The sequence below is a fragment of the Trichechus manatus genome, unplaced genomic scaffold (assembly GCF_000243295.1).
Source record: "Trichechus manatus latirostris isolate Lorelei unplaced genomic scaffold, TriManLat1.0 scaffold00039, whole genome shotgun sequence".
NCBI lineage: Eukaryota > Metazoa > Chordata > Mammalia > Sirenia > Trichechidae > Trichechus > Trichechus manatus.
Window position 1 is genome coordinate 8,770,890 of NW_004443975.1, and position 24,263 is coordinate 8,795,152.

Here is a 24,263-nt window from a genome sequence, read left to right on the forward strand (position 1 = left end):
AAGTCAGGGTGTATACCATTATAGGAATTATTTTGTATAAATACAGTTATTATATTACAGTTCTTTAGGTATTTCAGTAAGTGAAATATCAAACTGTAAATAAAGATTATATCCTTCTGCATCTTACAGATTGAAAGTTCTAACAATAAGTTAATAATAATATATGTCTAATTTTCAACTGGAGTTGCTGTATTTTAAAATTACATTTTACAATTATTAGTTTATTTAATTGACTAAATACACTGAGTTTCCTTCTCAATCAAGCAGCCAATATATTACACTTGTTTGTTTAATATTTGTTCAATCATTCATGTATTAAAAGTAGAGCATAATTTTTCCACACACTGCAATAATTGAGATGTTCACAAAAATTGCAGTCTAAGAAGTAAGGCTGACATGGAAACAGATAATTACCTGCTCTTGCAGCCTAGTGAAAGGAGTGATTACTTCGGTCAAGCAAGGTCAGCTTGATCATTTAAGTTCACATCATTTCATTAGATTATCATGAAAGATGTGATAGGTGATTTATTTTGAAATTATTGTGTGAAGCAGAGTTTTACAAAGTGTTCCCTAACAAACTATTCATGAGAGAAGGTCAGTGATTTTGGAAAACTTTGCATACTAAAAATTACTCTTGGAAATTCCATGAGCACATTTAAGGCCCTTGGAAATTCTATAGTAAAGAAGTATATTGAAGGCTCTTGGAAATTCCATAATAAAGAAGTATATTTAAATTGATTTCCAAATTTATTTAAATATAGAATTCTTTTACTTCCTACTGATAATGAAATTCATTTCCTTGCTATGGCCTACAGTGTTCAGCATGATCTGGCCACTGTCTTTCTCCAGCTTCCCTGTTCTTAGTTCTTTGATTTTTCAAGTGCCATTTTCTCTGAGTCACTGGAATATTCTTTTAAAAAGTCAAGTGAGATGGATTGACTTCTGGCATGATTACATGAGGTGTTCTGCTGACCTGTTCACAGATGAAACTGGCGAAACTTATTTAAAAACAACCATTTAAACACTCTGGAAATGGTACTAAGGGCAAGCAACAAATGAAGAAATATCTGTCCAAGGAAATCTACAAAAAATTTTGATAACAAAGGTGAGAGTTTGTGGTGTTTGAACCAAGACCACTCCCTCTCTCACCCCATCCAAACTCAGCAAGATGGAGACTCTACTCCAGGCTACTTCAGCCAAGAACACAGTGCTTCTCCTCTCCCCAGCTCCCAGTCTGAGGGCTTTCTTCCAGGTAGGAACAGACTTCAGCAGTTCTCATTGTGTCCCCTTGTAGCTGAGGCTACATCCTTGCAAGTGTGTTCAAGAGGTAGGGTCTCCCTTCTTCTACCCAGTTCCCACTTAAGGGAATGGAGGCTCTCCCTTGGCACTCTTAGAATATTGGGGTGCTGATCGCCCTTGCTTCTGATTGTGAAGCAGTGGGTCCACTCCAGGAGAGGAAAGTGAAGAGGACCTCAGGCAGCTGCCCTCTCCCTCCCACTGAGCACCCATCTCCTAGAGAAGGACTGTCATTCAGAAGCCTGCCATTGCCTTCACCCCCACTTCCTGAGCCCAGGCTCAGAGATTTTTTTTCCTGGAGGGAGAAGTAGACCTTCAATCAGATAGATCCTAATCTCTTCCTAAAGGAACTGACTTCATTTGCAACTGAGCCTGGAGAAGTTTAAGGGTGCTCTTACAAACAATGAAGTTGTGGTGAAAACCAGTTGTAAAGAGATTCATAGATTTAATGAAGATACAGCCTAGACTTTAGGCCAGCTAGTTTGTAGGAGAGAACAGGAAATAAGACAGTTGGAAGAGAACAAATATCAAACACAGATTTCAAACTCTATTCCTTCAGAGAAGCCACAATTTGATTGGATTAGTTTTTAGAGCAATTTATGCCTCAGGGCATTGTTAAAAACAATAGAGCAATGCACTAGTAATTAGTGAAGTTTAACAGCTGGATGTAGTTAGGGTAAGAGAGCCCTACCAATACCACTTTCATACCAGGGTGAATGTAGGTATGCTCAAAGTTGCATACCTGAGGAGCAACATCAGAGGATTAACACTGTTGGGGAGGAAATAGACTTGACTAAAATAATCCAGCCACTCATTAAAAATAAACTCACAAATAACAATAATAAGCTCCAGTGTAGGAGACTAGTACTCAAAGTTGCTACAATATACTATCTAAAATGTCCAGTTTCTAACAAAAAATTACAAGGCATGCATATAAATAGAAAAGTATGACCTATACACTAGGGAAAAAAACAGGTAACACAAACTGCTTGTGAGAACAACTAGATGTTAGATTTAACAGAGACTTCAAAATATAAATTATAAATATGTTCACAGAACTAAAGCAAATTGGCCTTTACCTTACACTATACTCAAAAATAGATTCTAAGTAGACATCAAATGAAAAGTAAAACCTACAAAAGAAAATGTAGGACACTATCCTTATAACTCTCTGGGAAAAGAAGATAAGGGTGATTTTTTTAAAATTGTATTTTAGATGAAGATTTACAGAAAAAATAGTTTCTCATTAAACAGTCAGTACACATATTGTTTTATGACATTGGTTAACAACCCCATGACATGTCAACACTCTCCCTTCTCGACCTTGGAGGACCTTTTTTTTGGTGAAAATATACACAGCCAAAGTTACACCATTTCAGAAGTTGTTACATTTACAATTTAGTGACATCGATTATATTCTTCCAGTTGTGCTGCTATTCTCACTATCCTTTTCCAAATTATTCCATCACCATTATCTTCAACTCACTGCCCCTTAGGCTTCCCATCAAACTTTTTGAGTTGCTGTTGTCAATTTGATCTCACATAGATAATTCTTTTTTTTTTTGTACCTTAAATGAAGGTTTACAGAACAAATAGTTTCTCATTAACAGTGCACATATTGCCCTATGACAGTGGTTAACCCCATGACATTTTAACACTGTCCCTTCTCAACCTTGGGTTCTCTATCACCAGCTTTCCTGTCCCCTCCTGCCTTCTAGTCCTTGTCCCTGGACTGCTGTGCCTCATTAGTCCCATTTTGTTTTATGGGGCTGTCCATTCACCGGCTGAATGGTGAACCTTGGGAGTGACTTCACCACTGAGCTAAAAGGGTATCCAGGGGCCATACTCTCAGGGTTTCTCCAGTCTGTCAGGCCAGTAAATCTGGTCTTTTTCTTGTGAGTTAGAATTTTGTTCTACGTTCTTCTCCAGCTCTGTCCAGGACCCTCTATTGTGATCCCGGTCAGAGCAGCCAGTGGTGGTAGCTGGGCACCATCTAGCTGTACTGACTCAGTCTGGTGGAGGCCGTGGTAGCTGTGGTCCATTAGTCCTTTGGACTAATCTTTTCCTTGTATCCTGTTCTCTTCATTCTCCCTTGCTCCCAAAGGGATGAGACCAGTGGAGTATCTTAGATGGCTGCTCACATGCTTTTAAGACCCCAGACGCTACTCACCAAGGTAGAATGTAAAACATTGTCTTTATAAACTGTGTTACGCCAATTGAGCTAGATGTTCCCTGAGAAGGGTGATTTCTTAAGACCAAGAAACATACATTGTAAACTATAGGACCACATTAATATTAAATACTTGTTTTGCAAATAAAGAAGATACCATAAACAAAGTGGAAAAACGAGCTCACATGCTTTAAGAAGTTAGTTGTAACATATGTAAGCAACTAAGGCTTAGTAAACAGAACTTCTGAAGACAGGACACAAGCAGGCATTTTACAGAAGAGGAATCTAAGATGACCGATGACAGTGTAAAAAAGATTCTCAACCTTTCTCTCGTAATCATGCAAGTGTAAATCAAACCAATATACAGTATATCATTTATATCTATCGGCTTAGCAAAACTGTAAAAATCTTCCATACTGATAATGGTGGAGGAGCACTGGTTGCGCAGTAGTGAAGAGCTCGACTGCTAAGCAAGAGGTCAGCAGTTCGAATAATGGTGAGCACGTGGAGCAATGGATACTCTCAGGACTGCCACTGGGAGTCTAAATTGGCACAGCGCTTTGAAGAACAATTTGACAACATCTACTAAAGTTGAAGATGTACATCTCAGCAGTTGCACTTCTAGACATATAGCATGAAAAAATGCTCACGTATGAACACTAGGAGACATTTATTAAAATATCATTTCAGCATTGTGTGTCAGACCAAAATAAAAAGTGAGAACAATTAAGTTTTATAATCAGAATTGATAAATACATTTTCATATATAAAAGCATTAACTAGAGTAATATGTACCAACAAGGGTAACTTTTAGAAACATAATATTAGAATAAAATTATGTTGCAAAATTCTACACCTAGTTTGGTATTTATTGTAAAGGTTAAGGACTTTTAGAAAAATACAGTTTTATGGTTGCTTATATATGTATTAATGGTATAAAATATGCATGGGTAGTGTCATGGATTGAATTGTGTACCCCAAAAATGTCTGTCAACTTGGCTAGGCCATGATTCCCAGTACTGTGGGATTGTCCACCATTTTGTCATCTGATGTGATTTTCCTGTATGTTGTAAATCCTGTCTCTATGATGTTGATTAGGTGGGATTAGTGGCAGTTACGTTAATGAGGCAGGACTCAATCTATGAGATTAGATTGTGTTTTAAGTCAGTCTCTTTGAGGTATAAGAGAGAGAAGCAAGCAGACAGACAGGGGGACCTCATACCACCAAGAAAGCAGCATCAGGAGCAAATCATATCCTTTGGCCTCGAGGTTCCTACGCAGAGAAGCTCCTAGACCATGGGAAGATTGATGAGAAAGACCTTCCTCTGGAGCCAACAGAGAGAGAAAGCCTTCCCATGGAGCTGATGCCTTGAATTCGGGCTTCTAGCCTTCTAAACTGTGAGAGAATAAATTTCTCTTTGTTAAAGCCATCCACTTGTGGTATTTCTGTTATAGCAGCACTAGATAACTAAGACAGGTAGAGAAAACAACAACTTCAGGATAGTGATTGCCTCTGGGGAGTGGACGATTTGATAAAGTAGGTGATAGGTAGATGGATTTTCGTTGTAATATACTCTAACTTACGTATGTTTTATTATTTCCTATTTTTCAGATATCTGGCAATATTGTTGATGTATGTAAATCTTGTCTTTGCAATTCCCTTAATCTCCTTTAAAATCTGAGAAATCTTATGCCAGTAGCATTTATGTATAGTGACTGCATAGCTTAGTTTTTTTTTTTTTTTAAATAAAAATAAAACACATATTTTTCCTCATCTAAAAATGGGCTAGGTAATTTCTAAGGTTCCTTCTAACACTAAAATGTACTTCTTTGATGTTTCCGAACAACAAAAAATCTTTTCTTACTATAGCTATTCTAACAGTTCAGGATAAATTCAAATGTTCAGGATTATGAAGCCGGTTTCCTACAGAGGTTGTTGTTTTCAGACTATCTCCCTCTCTGTGTTAAGCAGACATCCATCATCTACTACAGGGATTCGCAATTTCTTTTTTTTTTTCCTGTAAAGGACTGAGCGTAAATATTTTAGGCTTTGCAGGCCATGTGGTCTCCTTTGCAAGTACTCAACTCTGCAGTTGTAGTATGAAAGCAGACATAAAAAAAAAAGCAGTTACCGTCAAGTCAGTTCCAACTCATTGTGACCCCATGTGTGTCAGAGTAGAACTGTGCTCCATACAGTTGTCAATGGCTGATTTTTCAGAAGCAGACATAGGCAGTACTTAAATATATGGTTGTGGCTGTGTTCCAATAAAACTTTGTTTACAAAAACAGCGGTAGGCTAGATGTGGCCCAGGGGCCATAGTTAGCCAACCTGTGCTCTATAACACAGTCACATAACTTATTTCGGTAATCAGTGTAGTACTGATTTTATCACTATATCACAGGTAGGGAAACTGAGGCACAGAGATCTTAAAGAGACATTTGTATTAAATTAAAGTGACCTTGCTGTACTCTAATAACCACATGGCAATAGAATTCTTTTACATATATAGTGTTCAGAGAAAATTCTTTTTCTTCCTCTACAAGTGGATTAGTTGAGATGGTCTAATCTGTTATTCAGAATTAAAGTCTTCAGAAAGTGATTGGAAGCTCTATACTGCTGGGTCCCTGAGAATCTTATTTATAAATCATTTTATGTATGATTTTGCCAAAGTTTGCAATAAAATAAAAACCAGTTGCTGTTGAGTTGATTCAGACTCATGGCTGCTCCATATGTGTCAGAGTAGAACAATGCTTCTTAGGGTTTTCAGTGGCTGATTTTTTGGAAGTAAATCACCAGCCCTTTCTTCCGAGGGCCTCTTGGTGGACTTGAATCTCCAACCTTTGAGTTAGCAGCTGAGGGTGTTTGCACCACCCAGGGACTCCTGGTTTGCAATTTTTTTCATTATTCAAATGTAAAAATGGGTATGATTTACTTTGTTATTATCTAGGTTGCTTATCTTACAAGCTATTATTTTCTCAGAGACTTAACATCTATACTGAAAGCTGTATGTAATATAGATCATTTATTAGGCAGTTGGTATGGTTGTTTTCTAAAATCTACTTTTCGAGGCAATTCATTTGTGTTGTTATGACCTGCAGTACTTGAGAATTTGTCAGTCTGCATTTATATTCAGGGTCCTGGAAATATATTTTTTTCTCATCCAATTTAGGGACTAGAAGATAGTTTCTTTTCTGGATAGTAGATAATTACGGCTCTTCTTTGTATGCACAAAGTAGGCCTGTCATAGTCACATTGGAACTTGTGTAAATCTAATGGGATATGGTAAGATTACTTTAACCTGAATGAAAACTACCACAATACATTTAATGTTTAAGAAGTTTTAGTATTAACCGGAGCCAGGATTTGAACACAGAGTGGTCAAATCAATGTTCTTAGAGTAGTAATTTTAAAACAAATAAAGATTTTCATACAAGAAGGTTATCTTGCCAAGTAACTTATTATGTTTGTTTCTTCCAACTAAAAATAGAATGTATTTATTTTCTGCAGGGACATTAAACCTGACAATATATTGATGGATATGAATGGACATATCCGGTTAGCAGATTTTGGTTCTTGTCTGAAGCTGATGGAAGATGGAACGGTAAATAAAGGAAAATCTTAAATTATTTTATCCACAGCCATTTCCCTTGCTACTCGTCTTTTTTGTCTGTTCCAGAAACCATCTATTTATGCTATGTGTCCATCGATCCATTTATCTGTCTATGCTCTACCACCTTCCACAAAGAAATTTAGGCATACTTACTCTTAATAGGGCTTGTCTATAAAGTCATATGCCATTTTCAACTGCTTATATTAGTGATCTTAAGATTGCAATAATATACCTCTTATGTGATCCTTTACTTCTTCTCTAGCTATTATCTATTTATTATTGTACTTGAGATATTTTTAGGTTTCTAGAGGGGTAAACAAAATAAATCACACATGGCGAATGAAAATGCAACCCCTCGCTCAGTTTTTTTCTTTTTTCTCTAGTTGTCTAGTTGTTCCGAGGGTCAGTAATCAACAAATGCATCCTTTTTTTTTTCAGGAAGTCCTCTAGATTGATTCAGTTTCATGTTCCCATTTGCTCAACTTCTGCTAACCCTAGGCCCCTCAGTTATTTTCCTTCACTCACTGAAAAGTTTATATGCCCATGTTTTACTCCCTGGTATCTTTGTGTATTTGGTTGTTTGTGTTTTGTATTTCAATTTCCTGGCTGTATTGTGGAGTTTCGAATATATATACGTTTAATTGGCAGAAATTTTTGGAGATCAGTTTAGTATTATACCTTTCAAAAGTCATGAAAATGTCACATTACTTGGGACCAGTAATTTCACTTCTGAAAATTCATCCTAAGGACTTAGGTTCTTTAAAAAGAATTACGTGACTTTTGCCTCTGGCCATAATGGAGGGAGTAATTGGTACCAAATTAGTCCCCCCATTAAAAACAACTATAAAACTGGACACAATATTGAGACGACTGTTTTCAGGAAGTAGACAATGGAAAGCACAAGACTGTGATTTCTGAGAGAAATCAATTCATGAGCTATGTCTCACAAATGCCCTTAATTGGGACAGTTTCTTCACTGAGGTACAGAAAACTAAAGTTAGAGCAGCGTATACCAGCCTTACAGAGCTGAGGAGAAAGAGATCAGAATTTGAGTTAGCTGAGGCAGCTGGAATCTTCAGGGCTTGGCATTGTAGAGGAGAGTGCCGTACAGAGAGAGGGCCTAAAGTCTATATGGTGGTCCCCCATATAAATAAAAAAAAAGACACACTGCATATAGGGAAAAAGTCATAAGAATAACCATTGACCTCTCATCTGAAACCATAGAATGATATCTTTAAAGTTCTGAAAGGAAGAAAAATCTGTAAACTGAGAATTCTATGTCAAACAGAAATGTCTTTCAGAATTCAAGTTGAATTAAAGATATTTTTAGATAAATAAAAATTGAGAGAATTTATCTCCAGCAGGCCTGGATACTAAAGAATTTCCTCCATAACAAAGGAAATGATACTAGCTGGATACTTGGTTGGTATATAGGAATTAACAAATAAATTGATATGATAAATATGAGGATAAAAAAAGACTATACTGTCTTTCTTTTAAAATTTACATAAAAGGCATCTGACTGGTAATGTGGGGTTTGTGACATATTTAGAAGTAAAATGATGTGACAGAAGTCACACAAACAATGGAAGATGGGTATATAGAATTGTACTGCTGTAGGATAACTGCACGTGTGAAGTATACAGTGGGAAGTGGGTAGTGCCAAGTGTAACGTGAGAAGGGAGAAATAGCATGTTGATTTTGCTGCGATGAGAAAGCACAGACTGAAGTCAGGGAGGCTGGGGCATCTGAAAGTTGTGAGACATAGTTCCACAGAGAAGGCAGCTTCCTGAAAAAGAACTCCAGAGGAGGAGCTAGTTTTTACCCACTCATGCATCTTACATGCATTAGTCTCAAAGCTGAGGTTCCCCTCCTGGAGTCTGATGTCCAACCTTTTAAATCCCTGTGCATTTCAGAATGCAGTGAGTACTGTTTCTGTCCATATGACTTTCCCCCCAATAAAATTTGTTTCTGAAGGCCTGGTGTGTTTGCCCAGTCATTCATTCTTGTTTTGCTTAAGGATAGGATAATGTTTTAACTTTTGTTTCTAGCAGGTTAATTGATGATCTGAAAATAATTGTCTTGACCATACCAACATGTTAGTCCTCCCTTTTAAAAATGATAATGAAGAAACCTTTTCATTTGCTTTAATTTAATTTTTATTTTTTATCAGAGCTATAGCTATACTTATTTTAGAAAGATTTATGACAAAAGCCAGCCTTCCTTTGTCCTAATTCTTCCCACCTCCAGTCTCTACCTCTAGAAGCTGACACAACTGTATAGAATTTAGAGATTAATTTGGAGGAAATTTATGCCTACGACATGGAATCTTCCCATTCTCCAGTGGAGAATATTGTTTCTCCATTGATAAAAGGTTTCCATTTATGCCTATTAATAAAGTTTTATTTTTTTTTTACTGCTAGGCTATTGCCTGTATTTGTTCCTGGGTACCTTATGAGTTTTATTGCTGTTATAAATGATAACTTGTTTAAATTCGAAGTTTAATAGCTTATTGTTGTTCTTTAGCAGCACAATTGATTTTTGTATATTTATCCTGAATCTAGCCACCTTGCTAAATTTTTGTATTAGTTCAGATAAATTGAGTGTAGATCCTTCTAGGTTTTCTATATAGATGATCATATAATCTGCAAATAATGACCAGCTTTATTTGTTTCCCTTTCCAGTCTTTGTATGCTGTTTCTTTTCTCTTGCTATGCAGTTTATAACCTTCACTACATTGTTAAATAGACAAGGTGATAGGGAGTATCTTTTCCTTGTTTCTGGCTTTAATAGAGTTGTTTCTGTTGTTTCAGATTAAGTAGGATGTTTGATAAATCCTTTATTTGATTACAGAAATTTCCTTCTGTTTCTGATTTGCTAAGAGTTTGTTGTTGTGGTAGTTGTTGTAATCAAATGATTTTTCTGCATTCATTGAGATGATGTTGGTTTTTTTTTTCTCCTTTATTAATCTGTTAATCTGAAAAATGACAGATTTTCAACGTTAAACCGTCTCCATTCTTCAGGTAAACAGAACTTGATCATGTTGTTTTATTAATATGTATTTCATAAATTGCTAGATATACTTTGCTAATATTGTATTCAGGATTCTTACCTGAGATTCATACCTGTGATTATTCGTACCTGAAATTGGAGTATAATTTTCTTTTTCAAATTGTGCTTGTCTGATTTTTGTATCTAGGTTATATTAACCTCATATAAAGAACTGGGGAGCCATCTTCACTTCCTTTGACCATTTTGGCTATAGAATAGTTTATGTAAGACTGGGGTTATTGGTTATTGGTTTCTTATATAATCAGTACAACTGACTTTTAAAATCTTCTCAAGTGGTGGTGGGATTTTATTGTTTGGTTTTCTTCTGTTTTATGGGTAGATTTTATACTATTGATTCAAATTTTTTAATGGTTATAGGTCTCTTTGGTTTTCTATTTCTTCCTGAGTCAGTTTTGATAAGTTATATTTTTTCCTATGAAATTGTCTATTTTCTCTTAGTTTTCAAGTTTATAGTATAAAGTTGTTCATACTACTCTTTTCCTAGTTTTAAAATCTATGTTACATGTGTAGTTTTGTCCGCCTTTTATTCCCAACATTGTTTATTTGTGCTTCTCTTTTCCCTCATAAGCTTTGATATGTGGTTTCTTACTGTTGTTGAGTTCTAAATATTTTACAAATTCAGTTAGAATTATCCTGTGGGCCATTAATTATCTAGAGGTGTGCATTTTAATTTCCATAGTATGTTATTTGTTTATTTAGTTACTTATTTGCTTATTGATTTCTAGTTTTATTTTACTAGAGAATGGGTCTATTTGATAATTAGGTTTCTTTTTGGCATTAGTTGAGGTTTGCTCTGTGACTTTCTAGCAGGCTAATTTTAATAATTGTTCGATGTTTGTTTGCAGAAATACATTTTCTGTAACTTTTGAGTGCCAGTTTTCTATATATAAGTTTGTAAGGTTAAACTGGTTAATTTTGCTGTTCAATTTTTTTATATTCTTACTAGTTTTATATTTCTCTTTGATCTAGTTTCTGTTGTTTACAATGGTGGATTTATTAATTTCTTCTTGTCATTTGTCAGTGTTTTGCACAGCTCTTTTGTGGCTATGTTGTTAGGCACAAATTATTTAGAACTACTGTTTCTTCCGGGGTATTATCTTTTATCATTATATAGATGAATTTAAAAAAAATCTTAATAATGATTTTGGCCTTAGAATTTATTCTGACTGATACCACTGTAGTTTTTTAACATTCTTTTGTTTAATGTATGTCTGACATATCTTTTCATACCTTTACTTTCAAAAACCTTTCTGTGTCCTTATAGTTTAGGTGCATCTCTTTTAAACGGAATATTGCTAGACTTTGGTTCTGTTTATTTCTTTACTTTGGTTTTGTTTGTTATCCAGTGTGACAGTTGTATTTTTTCATAGGTGAATTTAATCTATTTATAAATTTTATGATTATCAATCTATTTGTATTTATTTCTCTCATATCTTGGGCTGTTTACTATAGGTTTTGTTTGTTTGCATGCGTGTTTTTTTTCCTTCTTTTCTGTCTACTGTTGGCTTGATCAGCTTTAGTTTATTTCTCTCTTTTTCTTTACTTCTTTGGAATCTGTACATTCTATTTCAGATATTCTAGTGGTTATCTTTAAAATTTTAACGTACAGGCTTTATCTATAGTCTGAAATTAGTCAGTTGCTTCACCATGTTCCCAATCAAAAAACATGAAAGAACACTTAACCCTGATAACTCCCTTCAGCTAGTATGTTATTGTTTTTAGTATTTTAGTTTCAACTTATTTTTTTACCCAAAGTAGTTGTTCTCACCATCATCATTGTTATTATCATCATCATCATTTTATCCAATTAAATAATGGTAAAGTTTTTTTTTTTTTTTTTTTTTTTTGCATCTTTGTTCACAGTTGCTTCTAGTATGACTTTCTTCCGTCTGAGTATAATTTCTTATTTTCTAAACTATATCTTTTAGAAGTTCATTTGACAAGGTTTATAAGTGGTAGCTCTCTCAGTCTTCGTCTGAAAATGTCTTTATTTAGCCCTCATTTCTGTATGATAGTTTAGGTAGGTAGAAAATACTACACTGGCAATTATTTCGTCTCATCACTTTGAGGATTCAATTCATGCTCTTCTGGCTTGTATTATTGCTATTAGTAATTAAGCTGTCAGTCTAATTGTCATTCCTTGGTATGTAATCTTTCTTTATTTACTGTTTTTAAGATCTCTTTGCCTTTGGTGCTTTACAGTTTAAATACAGTATGTGTAGGAGTGGATCTGTTTTTATTTATTTTTTCAGGACTTAATGCCCTACCTGCATGCAAAGATTCATGTTTTGCCTCATTCTTGAAAAAATTTACGCTTTTTCTCTTTGAATATTGCTCTTCTCTATTCTCTCTTTTCTCTCCTCTCATATTACACATAGGTTGAATCTGTTCATTCTAGCATACATGTCTTTTGACTTTCCTTTTATATTTTCCATCTCTTTATCTCTCCATATTGGAGGCTGATTAATTCCCTCAACTCTTCTTCAAGTTTGTTATTCACTTTAGCTGTGTCTAATCTGCTCTTTGCCTATTTACTGCATTTTTTATTTCACTGACCAGTTTTTTTTTTTTTCATTTCTCTTGTGTTTGGTTTTTTTTCTTTTTTTTAAATATCTTTAATCATTTTAAGGGAGCATTGGTGGTTCAGTGGTGGAATGCTCGCCTTCCATCCAGGAGAGGCATGTTTGATTCCTGGCCAGTGCACCTCATGTGCAGCAGCCACCACCCGTCTGTTAGTGGAGGCTTTTGTTTTGCTATGATGCTGAACAGATTTCAGCAGAGCTTCCAGACTAAGACAAACTAGGAAGCAAGGCCTTTCAATCTACTTCTGTAAATCAGCCAGTGAAAACCCTATAGATCACAGTGGTCTAATCTGCAGCCAATTATGGGAATGGTGTAGGACCAGGCAGTGTTTTGTTCCATTGTGCATGGGGTTGCCATGAGTCTGGGGCCACTAACTGTAACAATCATTTTAAACATACTTATTTTGTAGAGTGTATCTGGCAATTGGCAAGGGTCTAATTGTACATTTTGTTGAATTTTCTGACTCTTGTTCATAATGAACTGTTTCTTCATTTGGTTCGTATAATCAGATTGTGAACCCATCTTCAGTGGAGCTTCATATGTGAAAATCCTGTGTGGCCAGGTTTGAGCATTTGAATTTGTTTTGCCAGGCTTCCTAGAGGCAACTAATATTTATGTCAATTTCTTGGGTTGAGAATTTCTGGACCACAGAAGCAGTGTAAATTACAGTCCCAAACTATGGGACTGTATGACCTGAAGTATGGATTCCTAGGGGAGGAATTTTTTTTTTCATGCCGCTGCAAGTCAAGATACACAAAATGTCTTCCTTTCTTTCTCTGTAGGGTGGCAGATATTTATAATTCAAGCTTTTATTTAAAATACACCCTTTTGGGTAAAGGTTAGTTGGGGCAGTCTGTTGCTTTAAGCTTCCCACCTCAGGTAAGTTCAAGGTCCTTTGATTTGTCACCATGTGTGTTAAAATCCAAGCGTTTGGAAAATGAAGACGAATAATTCTCCAACCCATCCCTTAGCTCTAGTGCTTGTCAGCCTGGTTCTCAACCATTTCTTGATTACTGGCCCCTAAGAATTTCTCTTTTCTTAAAACCTCCTTTATATATTTATAAAAATGTTTGTTTTATTTTTTCTAGCAATTTTAAGAGTTTGTAATGGAAGAGTTTTTAATTTACTTAATTTCAGTATTGCCAAACAGGAAGTCTATTCCTAATGTTTATTAAAAGTGGTAATTTTGTCTAGAAAATCCAGAATATTAACCGTTGTTTGATATAGTACCTTAAGAATGTTCATTTCTTTGATATGTTCTTTTAAAACTTACAAAGAGCTTGTTTTCTTTTATTTCAGAGTATCTTATATATGTCCAGGATCTGTTTTAACTACCTAATTTCTAACTTACATCTAACCTGCCATATTTGTGTGCTCAGCTATTTTTCTTTTTTAGAATTTTATTTTTTGAAAGATGCACTTTTCCCATTTTCATAATTTTTTATTAACGAGTAGTTTGTGAGACATTGCTGATAGTTATTTTCTTAGGGTTTTTTTTTTCTTTTGAAAAGTGTTTTAAAATTATCTCCGGGGTTCTTATACATATTGGCCTACCTATTAGGAATTTTCTTTCCCCCTAACTAATTGTAAATTTTCCACAGTTCCATTTGTTTATATGTATAAGTCAGACAGATAAATATCGTTAATCAGAATGTTCTAAACCAAATGTTTAATTTGTTGTTAATAGGGTCTGTAGTTTAAATCATATTGTTTCCCTAAATGTCTGCAATTAAGTCACAGTAGGATAAAAGTTCTGTAGTAGTGAAGATTATATAAAATTTAACTTGTATGTAGAAAACCAAACCTAAACCCGTTGCCGTTGAGTCGATTTCAGCTCGTAACAACCCTACAGGACAGAGTAGAACTGCCCCATAGGGTTTCCAAGGAATGGCTGGTGGATTCGAACTGCTGACCTTTTGGTTAGCAGCCTAGCTCTTAACCACAAGGGAACTAAATTAAGATAACTACAAAAATGTTACTATGATATAGTAATGTCTATTGTATATCTAAGTACATGTAACTGTTTTTTAATTTTAAAATTATTATTTTGTTTCTAAAATATTGCAGTGGATTACTAAAAATGTGAACTCCTTCAGGTCCAGTCCTCAGTAGCTGTTGGAACCCCAGATTATATCTCTCCTGAAATCCTTCAAGCCATGGAAGATGGAAAAGGCAGATATGGACCTGAGTGTGATTGGTGGTCTTTGGGGGTCTGTATGTATGAAATGCTTTATGGAGAAACACCGTTTTACGCAGAATCTCTGGTAGAGACATATGGAAAAATCATGAATCACAAAGTTAGTATATCTTAATTTTTTTCAATTAATGTGATAAATAATACATAAAATAAATTAGAAGTAATGTGATAATCTAAAGTGAGAAAATATTTTTCTAAAAACAGTGACCATTCACGTGTCTATGCTAGTAGGCAGCATGACTAAATGTGAATTATCAAAATCCATAAATTATGCATAAAATTATTCTAACTTTCTTCTGTACTTTATCAGAGGTAATAATAAATAGGAAATTTAATCATCTCTCCAGTAGAAAAACTGACAAATATCATAAACAGCTTAAAGAAACATTACTTACTATAGTAAATGTGTAATCATGACTACTAGAATATAAGTTAAAAATTCTCAACCTTATTAATAATAAATGAAATGCAAATTAAGAATAAGCCATCCTTTTTTCTTATCAAATTGACAAAAATGAAAAGAAAAATAGTATTTAATGCTGAAAGTAGTACAGTGAGATGGGAATTTTTAGATATTGCTATAGAAATATAATTTGGTGTGACTTTTCTGTTAAGAATTTTTCAAGTATGTATCTATAGCCTTATGAAAATGGTTAGAACTTTTGATTGAGCAACTTCAGTTCTGAGAACCTGCCCTAATGAAATATTCAATAAAAAAGAGATATACGTACAATAATACCTATTTTAATATTATATATGATTGCAGAACATTGGAAACAATCCACATGTACCACAGGAAATGATTAAATCAAACTTCAATCCATTTGGTACTAAGTGAAATAGAAATGGGTTGTTCATAATAAGAAGAGGAAAGGTTTTGATTGATCAGCTTCAGAAGATAGTGACCAATTGCAAAAACTTGGAACATGAATAGGAGTATCCCATAAGTGGAATGATAATCTTTTTAACTTGTTATTTGGTGACACATTTATGTTAGTTGCTTCGTATGTATATATATGTCAATTATATAAAGTCTTTTAAAGGTTCTTCTACCTGGCTATAAAGATAGTACTCTAAATACTTATGGAGTGTTGAAAGACAAGGATCAGCTGAAAAGTTGTAAATAACATGTACAACATTTCAAAAAGAAATCATTATAGTATAAATGGTAGTTAAGAGCACAGATTCTGGAGTCATAGACAGCCTCCGTTCAAATCCCAGCTCTACCACTTACTAGTTGTGTGTCCTTGAGCAAATTGTTTCGTGCCTTTGTTTCGTCTTCTACAAAATTACAGTAATAGTAGTACACACCTTAGAGGATTGTTGTAAAGATTAAACTAGTTAAATGTGGAAAGCACTTCAAATAGTTAAAATACATATTAAACTCTCAAAAAAGTTAACTATTATTAAAAACAGTATCAGTTAGTCATTAGTGTTATGACTTATATGAAGATTATTGATCATCTACACTCTTGAAATAGTGAATCAAATTCCATTAGTTTTAATCTATTCCTCTTCAGTTTGATAGCACTGAAGGTATTTTAGCATTTAATTTAATCTCTGTCTGTTATAATACAGTGTGTGATATGAAATTAGTTATGCATATATGTGAATTTAATTTCATACATGAAATTAAAAGTTTTTTTAAGAAAATGACTTATTCTCATTCATCCTTGTATCTCCTTTAGTACCAGTGCTTTGTACCACTATATGCTTATTAGATATTTATAAAAGAAAATGTATTTTTAAGATATGAATAAGTCAGTCAAATTACTCAGTAAGTTAAATACTGATTTATACTTGTTTTTATTATTCTCTGTTTAGGAGAGGTTTCAGTTTCCAGCCCAAGTGACTGATGTGTCAGAAAATGCTAAGGATCTTATTCGAAGGCTTATTTGTAGCAGAGAACATAGACTTGGTCAAAATGGAATAGAAGACTTTAAGAAACATCCATTTTTCAGTGGCATTGACTGGGATAATATTCAAAACTGTGAAGCACCTTATATTCCGGAAGTTAGTAGTCCAACAGATACATCCAATTTTGACGTGGACGATGATTGCTTAAAGAATTCTGTAAGTATGACATTGTGAAAAAGTTCCTTCCTTTTGTTTCTTTTTAATGGTTTTTTTATGGTTGTTAAATTATTTAATGATTTTTCAAGTATTTTGCTAGAACTACCTTATCGGTTATCAATCAAATAATTATCATGGCTTGCAGTGCTTAGTCTGTCATAAATCAAGAAATTAAGAGAGGTAACTGAGGTGAGCAAAGTCATTCATAACAGAGAGTAAAATTAAAATTCAAAGACTTACTTATTAGATAAATTATATCATTAGGTTTCCTAAGAAGAAGACAAATAACCCATTGCCGTCGAGTTGATTCTGACTCATAGCGACCCTGTAGGACAGAGTAGAACTACTCCATAGAGTTTCCAAGACTGTCATCTTTACGGAAGCAGACTGCTCACATCTTTCTCCTGTGGAGCAGATGGTGAGTTTGAACTGCGGACCTTTTGGTTAGCAGCCAAGTGCTTAACCATTGTGCCACCAGGGCTCCTTAGAGGACAAATAACATGTTTACACAAAGTGGACTCTATCGGCCAGTTAACTCTGTTGTTTAGGGTGTGGTGCTAAAAAAAAGTGGGTTTCATGATGGTGGGGTGAAGAAGTTGGCAAATCTCTCCCTAAAAACAACTGTAAAACTGTACAAAATTGTCAAAAACCTTTTCAGATCTTGGCAAATCAACCCAAGGCAAATAACAAGTTGAGAAGCATTTATTCATGAAAAACTGCTGAGCCATGGTTCAGAATAGTCCCCCCTCCTGCCTCCCTGCTCGGTTGGAATGGTAGAACTACTCGCGTGGAGATGGAGGTGGACTTAAAAATCAACAGCTTTGCTGCTAGAGGGGGCTGACTTGATTTGGAGAGCAAACATCCCACGTCTAGCCGTGTTGATGGAAATAAATAGCAAACTCAGTAGGAAATAAATGGGGAAAGTAAGACCACACAGTCTTGCTAGCCTGAGGTAAAGCCCTGCTTGGGGTGGACTTCTGACCAATGAACTAACCAAATATTTAACAGGGAGACTGTGGATGAGAGTCTTGGAGGCACTAGATATGTTCTCCACACATGCCTGACTGACTCGGAGGCCACGTGTAAGGGCAAGAGAGACAGAAGGCCCAGGCACACCAGGCCCGGGAGAACAGCACATGTTCAGAGAAGACCCAAGAAGACTCAGGCTCTTCACACATCTTTAACTTATTAGGAGTCTTTGCACATGTGAATAGATGTTTTGAGAGGGCCTAGCAGGAAGTAAAATTTGGGGCTGAATGGAAAATTGCCTGGAATTTAAAAGTGTTCCCTCCCCATTCTACACACACACCCATTGGCAAAGGGCGAAAGTTTTACTGTCTCAAGGTGTTTGAGCACAATCTCTGACCAATTATTGGCTGTCCACTGAGTTATTTAGACACTGAAATAACTTCTAGAAAACTAGGCTAAAATATAAGAATTTAAAAACAAAAACTGAGCAGAAGCATCAGCAGCGTCACACCATAGGGGAGACAGATTTCACAGATTAAGGCAGACAAGTTACTATAAAACCAAAGAACACATTGATTTATAGATTTAAGTCAAGCCCTATCAGTTTATGTAGGTTTAATTCTAAAACTTATATGGGAATGCAAAGGACCTGGAATTTTGCAAAATAAGAAAAAAGTAGGACTGCTTGATTTCAGACCTGGTATAAAGTTGCAGTAATCAAGACAGTCTGGTACTAGTGTAAGAATAGAATAGAGTTTCCAGAAATACACTCTTACCTTTATGTTCTGTTGGTTTTCAGCAAGAGTGCCAACAGTTTATTGGGGGAAAGTAGACTTCGAAACAAGTGGTGCTGGGAAAATTGAATATTCATGTAAAAAGAAAAAAACAAAAAAAATGCCGCCTCACTTCATACCATGCATGGAAATCAAGTCAAAATGGACACCAAGATGTAAAAGTATAAAATTTCTAGGGTTAAAAAATATATGAAAAACATACAAGAAAATCTTTGTGTCTTTGGGTTAGGAAAAGTTTTCTTAGATAAGACACTAAAACACGATCCATAATAGAAAAAAAATTGGTAAATGGTATTTCATCAAAATTAAAAATATTTTCAAAAGCTAATATTAAGAGATGCAAAGACAAACCACAGACTAGGAAATATTTTGCGAATTATTTTCTGATAAAAGACTTGGCAAACTACATTTTAAAATTGGTTTGAATATACATTGCACTAAAAGAGATACATGAGTGACTGATAATTAGTACATGGATAGATGCTCAGTATTATTAATCATAAGGAAATAAAAATCACAGTGATATACCACTGCACATCTACTAGAATGGCAATAAAAGGCTGATGATTATCAATTGTTGGTAAGAATGTGTAGACACTGAAACCCACCCTCATAAGTTGCTGAGAGTAATGTAAAATGGTGCAATCACTTTGAAGAAAAGCTTGGTGCTTTCTTAAAAAGTTAAATATAAACTTGCCATATGACCCAGCAATCCTACTCCTAGATGTCTGTCCAAGAGAACAGAAAATATATGTTCACACGATGAATTGTATGAAAATGTTCATAGCAACATTATTCACAATAGTTTAAATCTAGAAACAATTCACATATCAATCAAAATGTGGTATATGTATATAATGGAATACTGTACAGCATTAAAAAGGAACAAACAACTGATACATCCTTAAACATGAGTGAACCTCAAAAACATATCAAGTGAAAGAAGAGACAAAAGATCAGAAGAACTCTTACAACTTGTCATGGATTGAATCATGTCCCCACAAAAATGTGTATATCAATTTGACGGGCCCATGATTCCCAGTATTGTATGGTTGTCCTCCATTTTGTGATTGTAATTTTATGTTAAAGAAGATTAGGGTGGGATTGTATAACACCCTTACTAAGGTCACATCCCTGATCCAATGTAAAGGGAGTTGCCCTAGGGTGTGGCCTGCACCACCTTTTATTTTACAAGAGATAAAAGGAAAAGGAAGCAAGCAGAGAGTGAGTTACCTCATACCACCAAGAAAGCAGGGCCCGGAGCAGAGTGTGTTCTTTGGACCTGAGGTTCCTGCGCTGAGATGCTCTCAGAAAAAGGGTAGACTGATGACAAGGACCGTCCTCCAGAGCCGACAGAGAAAGCCTTCCCCTGGAGCTGATGCCCTAAATTTGGACTTGTAGCCTACTAGAATGTGAGAAAATAAATTTTTCTTTGTTAAAGCCCTCCACTTGTGGTATTTCTGTTATAGCAGCACTAGATGACTAAGACACAACTCAGTAAGACAAAGAACCAAATTTAAAAATGGGCAAAATATTTGAATGGATTTAATTTATATGAGGTTTTCAGAAAAGGCAAATTTATAGACAGAGAAACAGATTACCATATTTTTATGGAAATAACATGTGCCTTCTACATTTATTTGCCAACCACGTCCTCTCCCTGTGAGGTATTTTCATAAGCATGCTATGCTAATTTTTTTACAGCAACATGTGAAAAAAAAATAGGCTTAGTGATGCTTCCAAAGATATCTCATGGAGGGAGGGCATGGTTGGCAAACTAACATAGAAGACCTATGTTATTTGCATAAACATATGGTTAGTGGTTGTCTGAGGATGGAGGCTCAAGCAAGACTTCTCTGAAGACTGGCACATGGGATATGGAAGTGTTCTAAAATTGGCTTGTGACGATGGTTACACAATTATATAAGTTTACTAAAAATCATTAGATTGTACACTTACAATAAGTATATTTTGTTATATGTAGATTATACTTCAATAAAGCTATTTAAAAAAAAAAAAACCCATGGACTTCAGTTTTTGTTAATCTGACATTTAAGGGCAAGTCACATGGTAAGTATAGAAATATCACTCTCATCTATAACAGATATTGAACAAATCCACTAGTTTATGAGTTACAAGTCTTCTAAGAATTTCAGATGCATCTTGGGCTTAAATAAAAGCAATACGATTAACAGGTCTGTTGTCCAGAGTTTGAATATGGAAATATTTATCAGAATGTTTTTATGAAATCTGCTTGTAGAATCATGTTCCACATTAATGTTTAGACTTTGATAAGAATTAATTATATTGATGTCTGTATAATTTTTTTGTCTCTAAATGAGACATTATAATCCTGGCAGAGAAATTCTTATCAGTGATTACTTTGCTTCAGATTAATAATAATTGTTTCCTATTGAAAGTTTAAATTGTCTTTCTTATTATATATAACACTGATTATTTTTTGCCTGTTTACCTATTGAAATCTAGGAAAAACCAGTCTATTTACAGATGGATAAGTAAACTTGCACACTGGCTGATGAGACCTGCATTTGTGGTTAAGGAAAGACTTTGTAGCTGGCTTTTAAAAATGACAAACATCTGTTTCTAAAATAACGTACTAAAGATTGTGCACTTCCCTTCTCTTCTTAGAAGATACCCCAAGAAACTACTAGGAGAATAATAAATAGAAATGCAGACTTCCTCTTAGAATCATAATATATAAAGAAGAATTGACTAGAGAGAAGTGAAAGGTAAAAGAACTCACATAAGCAACCCTGTGTCAAAAGGAGAATCCCTATTAATGAGGAACATGATGCTTAAAGTTTAAGAACTCATTTCTTTAAAAAATGAGTCATAGTAAAATAGGAACCAATACAAGATCAGTGCAAAGATAATAAAAGAAAAAAAGGAAAGGAATGAGAAAAAGAAATAGTATATGAAGAACACTCACTAGAAATACTTTCCTTGGACGAGATGAAAATTGTGACTCAACATAAAGCCATGAATTTGAAAAAAAAAAAAATGAAGCAATCGTCTATAAAACGAGCACAATGTAGAGACAAAAAAGCTCACAAAAAAATGTAGCAAGAAAAACATGAAGATGAAACATGAGATAGTAGAGTTCAGAACAAAAGGCAAAAAAATATCCCAGATGAAGTCCCAGTGAGAAGCAAAAAGGAAAACACATGCTGCTGAAAACGTAATCAAGACCATAGAGGACAGGGTGGTGAAAATGAGCAAGATGAATGGAAATTAACAGAGTTAAACTGGATTTGAAAGAAAATAGATAAAATATTGTCAGACGAAATGTAATGTACATGTAATTAGTATCTTTGTAGAAGAGAACTGAAATAAAGAAACAGAAACAAAAAAAAAGGAGTTCTGGCAAAATGGCGCTCTAGGCAGAAGCACCACGCCATCCCTCCACAGCAAAGATCCGAAAAACTAAGCTGAACAGAGAATACAACAATCCTGAAACCCTAAAACATCAAATGAAGAGATAAAGAACTCAGCCAAGTACCAAATGGAGTGAGAAAACTGACAGAGAATGGAGAGCGAGGAGAGATTCATGCAGAGGTCCCCTACCACCTAACACAGCGCGGATCTGCCATCTTGGACTCCTATCGGAGACCAGCGAACGGGGTACGAGAAAGCAGCCTCATGGAGTGTCCATCGGGAGACAAAACAACCGGTAATTGGTGATATACGCTTTCCCACCCCCCACCCTTCTTCACCCCGACTCGGCCTCCTCTGCTTCCTGCGGCCACAATATCTTGACCAGGAAACACTGGCTGCTTGGATTCCACACACCCAAACAGGCGGCTTTCTGAGTGCCATTTGTTGGCTGCTGGTGTTGCTTTTTTCTGCTTCTTTTGATTTCTTCCTTGCCTCTTGCCACCTCCCCCACCTTTCGGTCAAGTACCTCGCTCCGTGCGCCATCTTTGCTTCTTCCTGAGGGGCTGCAGAGCTCCGGTAATTTGTGATATATGCTTTCCCACTCTCTACCCTTTTCACCTACACTCGGCCCCATCTGCTTCCCGCGGACGCAGTCTCTTGTCCAGAAGCACCAGCCTGCACTAGCTGGCTCTCTGAGTGCCATTTGTTGGCTGCTAGTGTTGCTTTTTTCTTCTGCTTTTGATTTCTTACTTGCCTCTCGCCACCTTCCCCTCCTTTCACTTGAGTACCTGGCTCCGTACGCCATCTTTGCTTCTTCCTGAGGGGCTGCGGAGCTCTGTTCGAGTGTGGAGCTGCTTCCCGGTCTGGGCTGCCACGCTGGTGGGATCCTGGGGCTTTTGTTCGTTTGTTTGTTTTGAATTGTTTCTTTGTTTTCTTTTCCTTTTCTTGCGTTGGGAGCCCTTTCTGGCCAGGTGGAGCTGCGTGCAAGGAGACTCTCCCTCGGCTTCCACAGATGTGCAGAGGGATCCCTGAGGACATTTCTTTTTTTGTTGGTTTTTTTTTTTTTCTGTTTTTTTTGGGGGCCTTTCTTGTTCTTTTTTTCAGATTTGTTTTGTTTTGTTTTCCCTCTTTTTCCCTTTTTGTCTTTCTATATTGCTCAGTTTCTCGTCTCTCTATATCTTCCTTCTCTTTCTGTTCCCTGAATACCTGGTGGTGTATACCTCTATGCCTTCTAGCCAGGCTGTACTGCAACACCTGAGAGCGACTTCCCCAGACCTCATAGCTGCACTGGTGGGATCCCTGGGAACTTTGCGGTTCTTTAGCCTTTCTGGTTTTTTATTTATTCATTCTTTTCTTCCTCTTCCCCTTTCTGTTTTTCTTATTTCATAGTCTCTCATCTCTCCACTCCAACGGCAAGCTCCCCCAGCATTCTTTTTTGTTTGTTTGTATGTTTTTGGTTCCTGTTCTTCTCTCCTCTCTCCCATATCCATCTTAGCTCCACACATAACAATCTCCCTGCTGCATTCTGCCTACCTGCACCGTGCGCTTGACATCACACCACCAAGCAGCACAGGCACGGCCTACTGGAACCTGCCCTGCACTGATTACCGCCCCTCTCTGGTGGCTATAGTAAGCGCCACAAACAACCCGTCCCAGTAACTCCTCTTCAGCTAGACCTGCCATGTTGTACCATATCTGAGTGACTGACCCTGCCAGTTGGAGAAGGAGCCAAAAAGTATTGTGCCCACAGACGAGCAAACAACAAAGAACACACAGTCCGCCTGCTCATAGTCAAATTTTTTTTAAAAGGACGAAACAAATCTACAGTCAATAAAGGAGAAAAATAACTACTGAATGCCCCGAAGACAGCAGACAATATCAAAACATTTACAAAACCAGGACAGGATGGTTCCAGTAGGTGTCCAAAATAAAACACCAGATGACTTTCCAGTGGAAGAAAATGCACTGGAACTACCTGATAGGGAATTCAAATCTCTAATACTTAGAATTCTCCAAGAACTGAGGCAAAAAACTGACAAACATGAGGAAAAAATAGACAAATTCATGGAAAATACGGACAAAAAATTGGAAGAATTCAGGAA

General features: G+C 35.8%; 1 protein-coding gene across 5 annotated transcripts in view; it reads left to right on the forward strand.

Moving 5' to 3' along the window:
• CDC42BPA (CDC42 binding protein kinase alpha) overlaps window positions 1-24,263 on the forward strand; it is a 338,979-nt gene that overhangs the window by 148,607 nt on the left and 166,109 nt on the right. For all 5 annotated transcript variants that reach the window (XM_004375875.3, XM_023730922.1, XM_012555417.2 and 2 more), the window contains exons 6-8: window positions 6,975-7,068; window positions 14,829-15,029; window positions 16,754-17,002. In XM_004375875.3, the coding sequence (XP_004375932.1) occupies window positions 6,975-7,068; window positions 14,829-15,029; window positions 16,754-17,002 (544 nt within the window). The remainder of the gene's footprint in view (window positions 1-6,974; window positions 7,069-14,828; window positions 15,030-16,753; window positions 17,003-24,263) is intronic.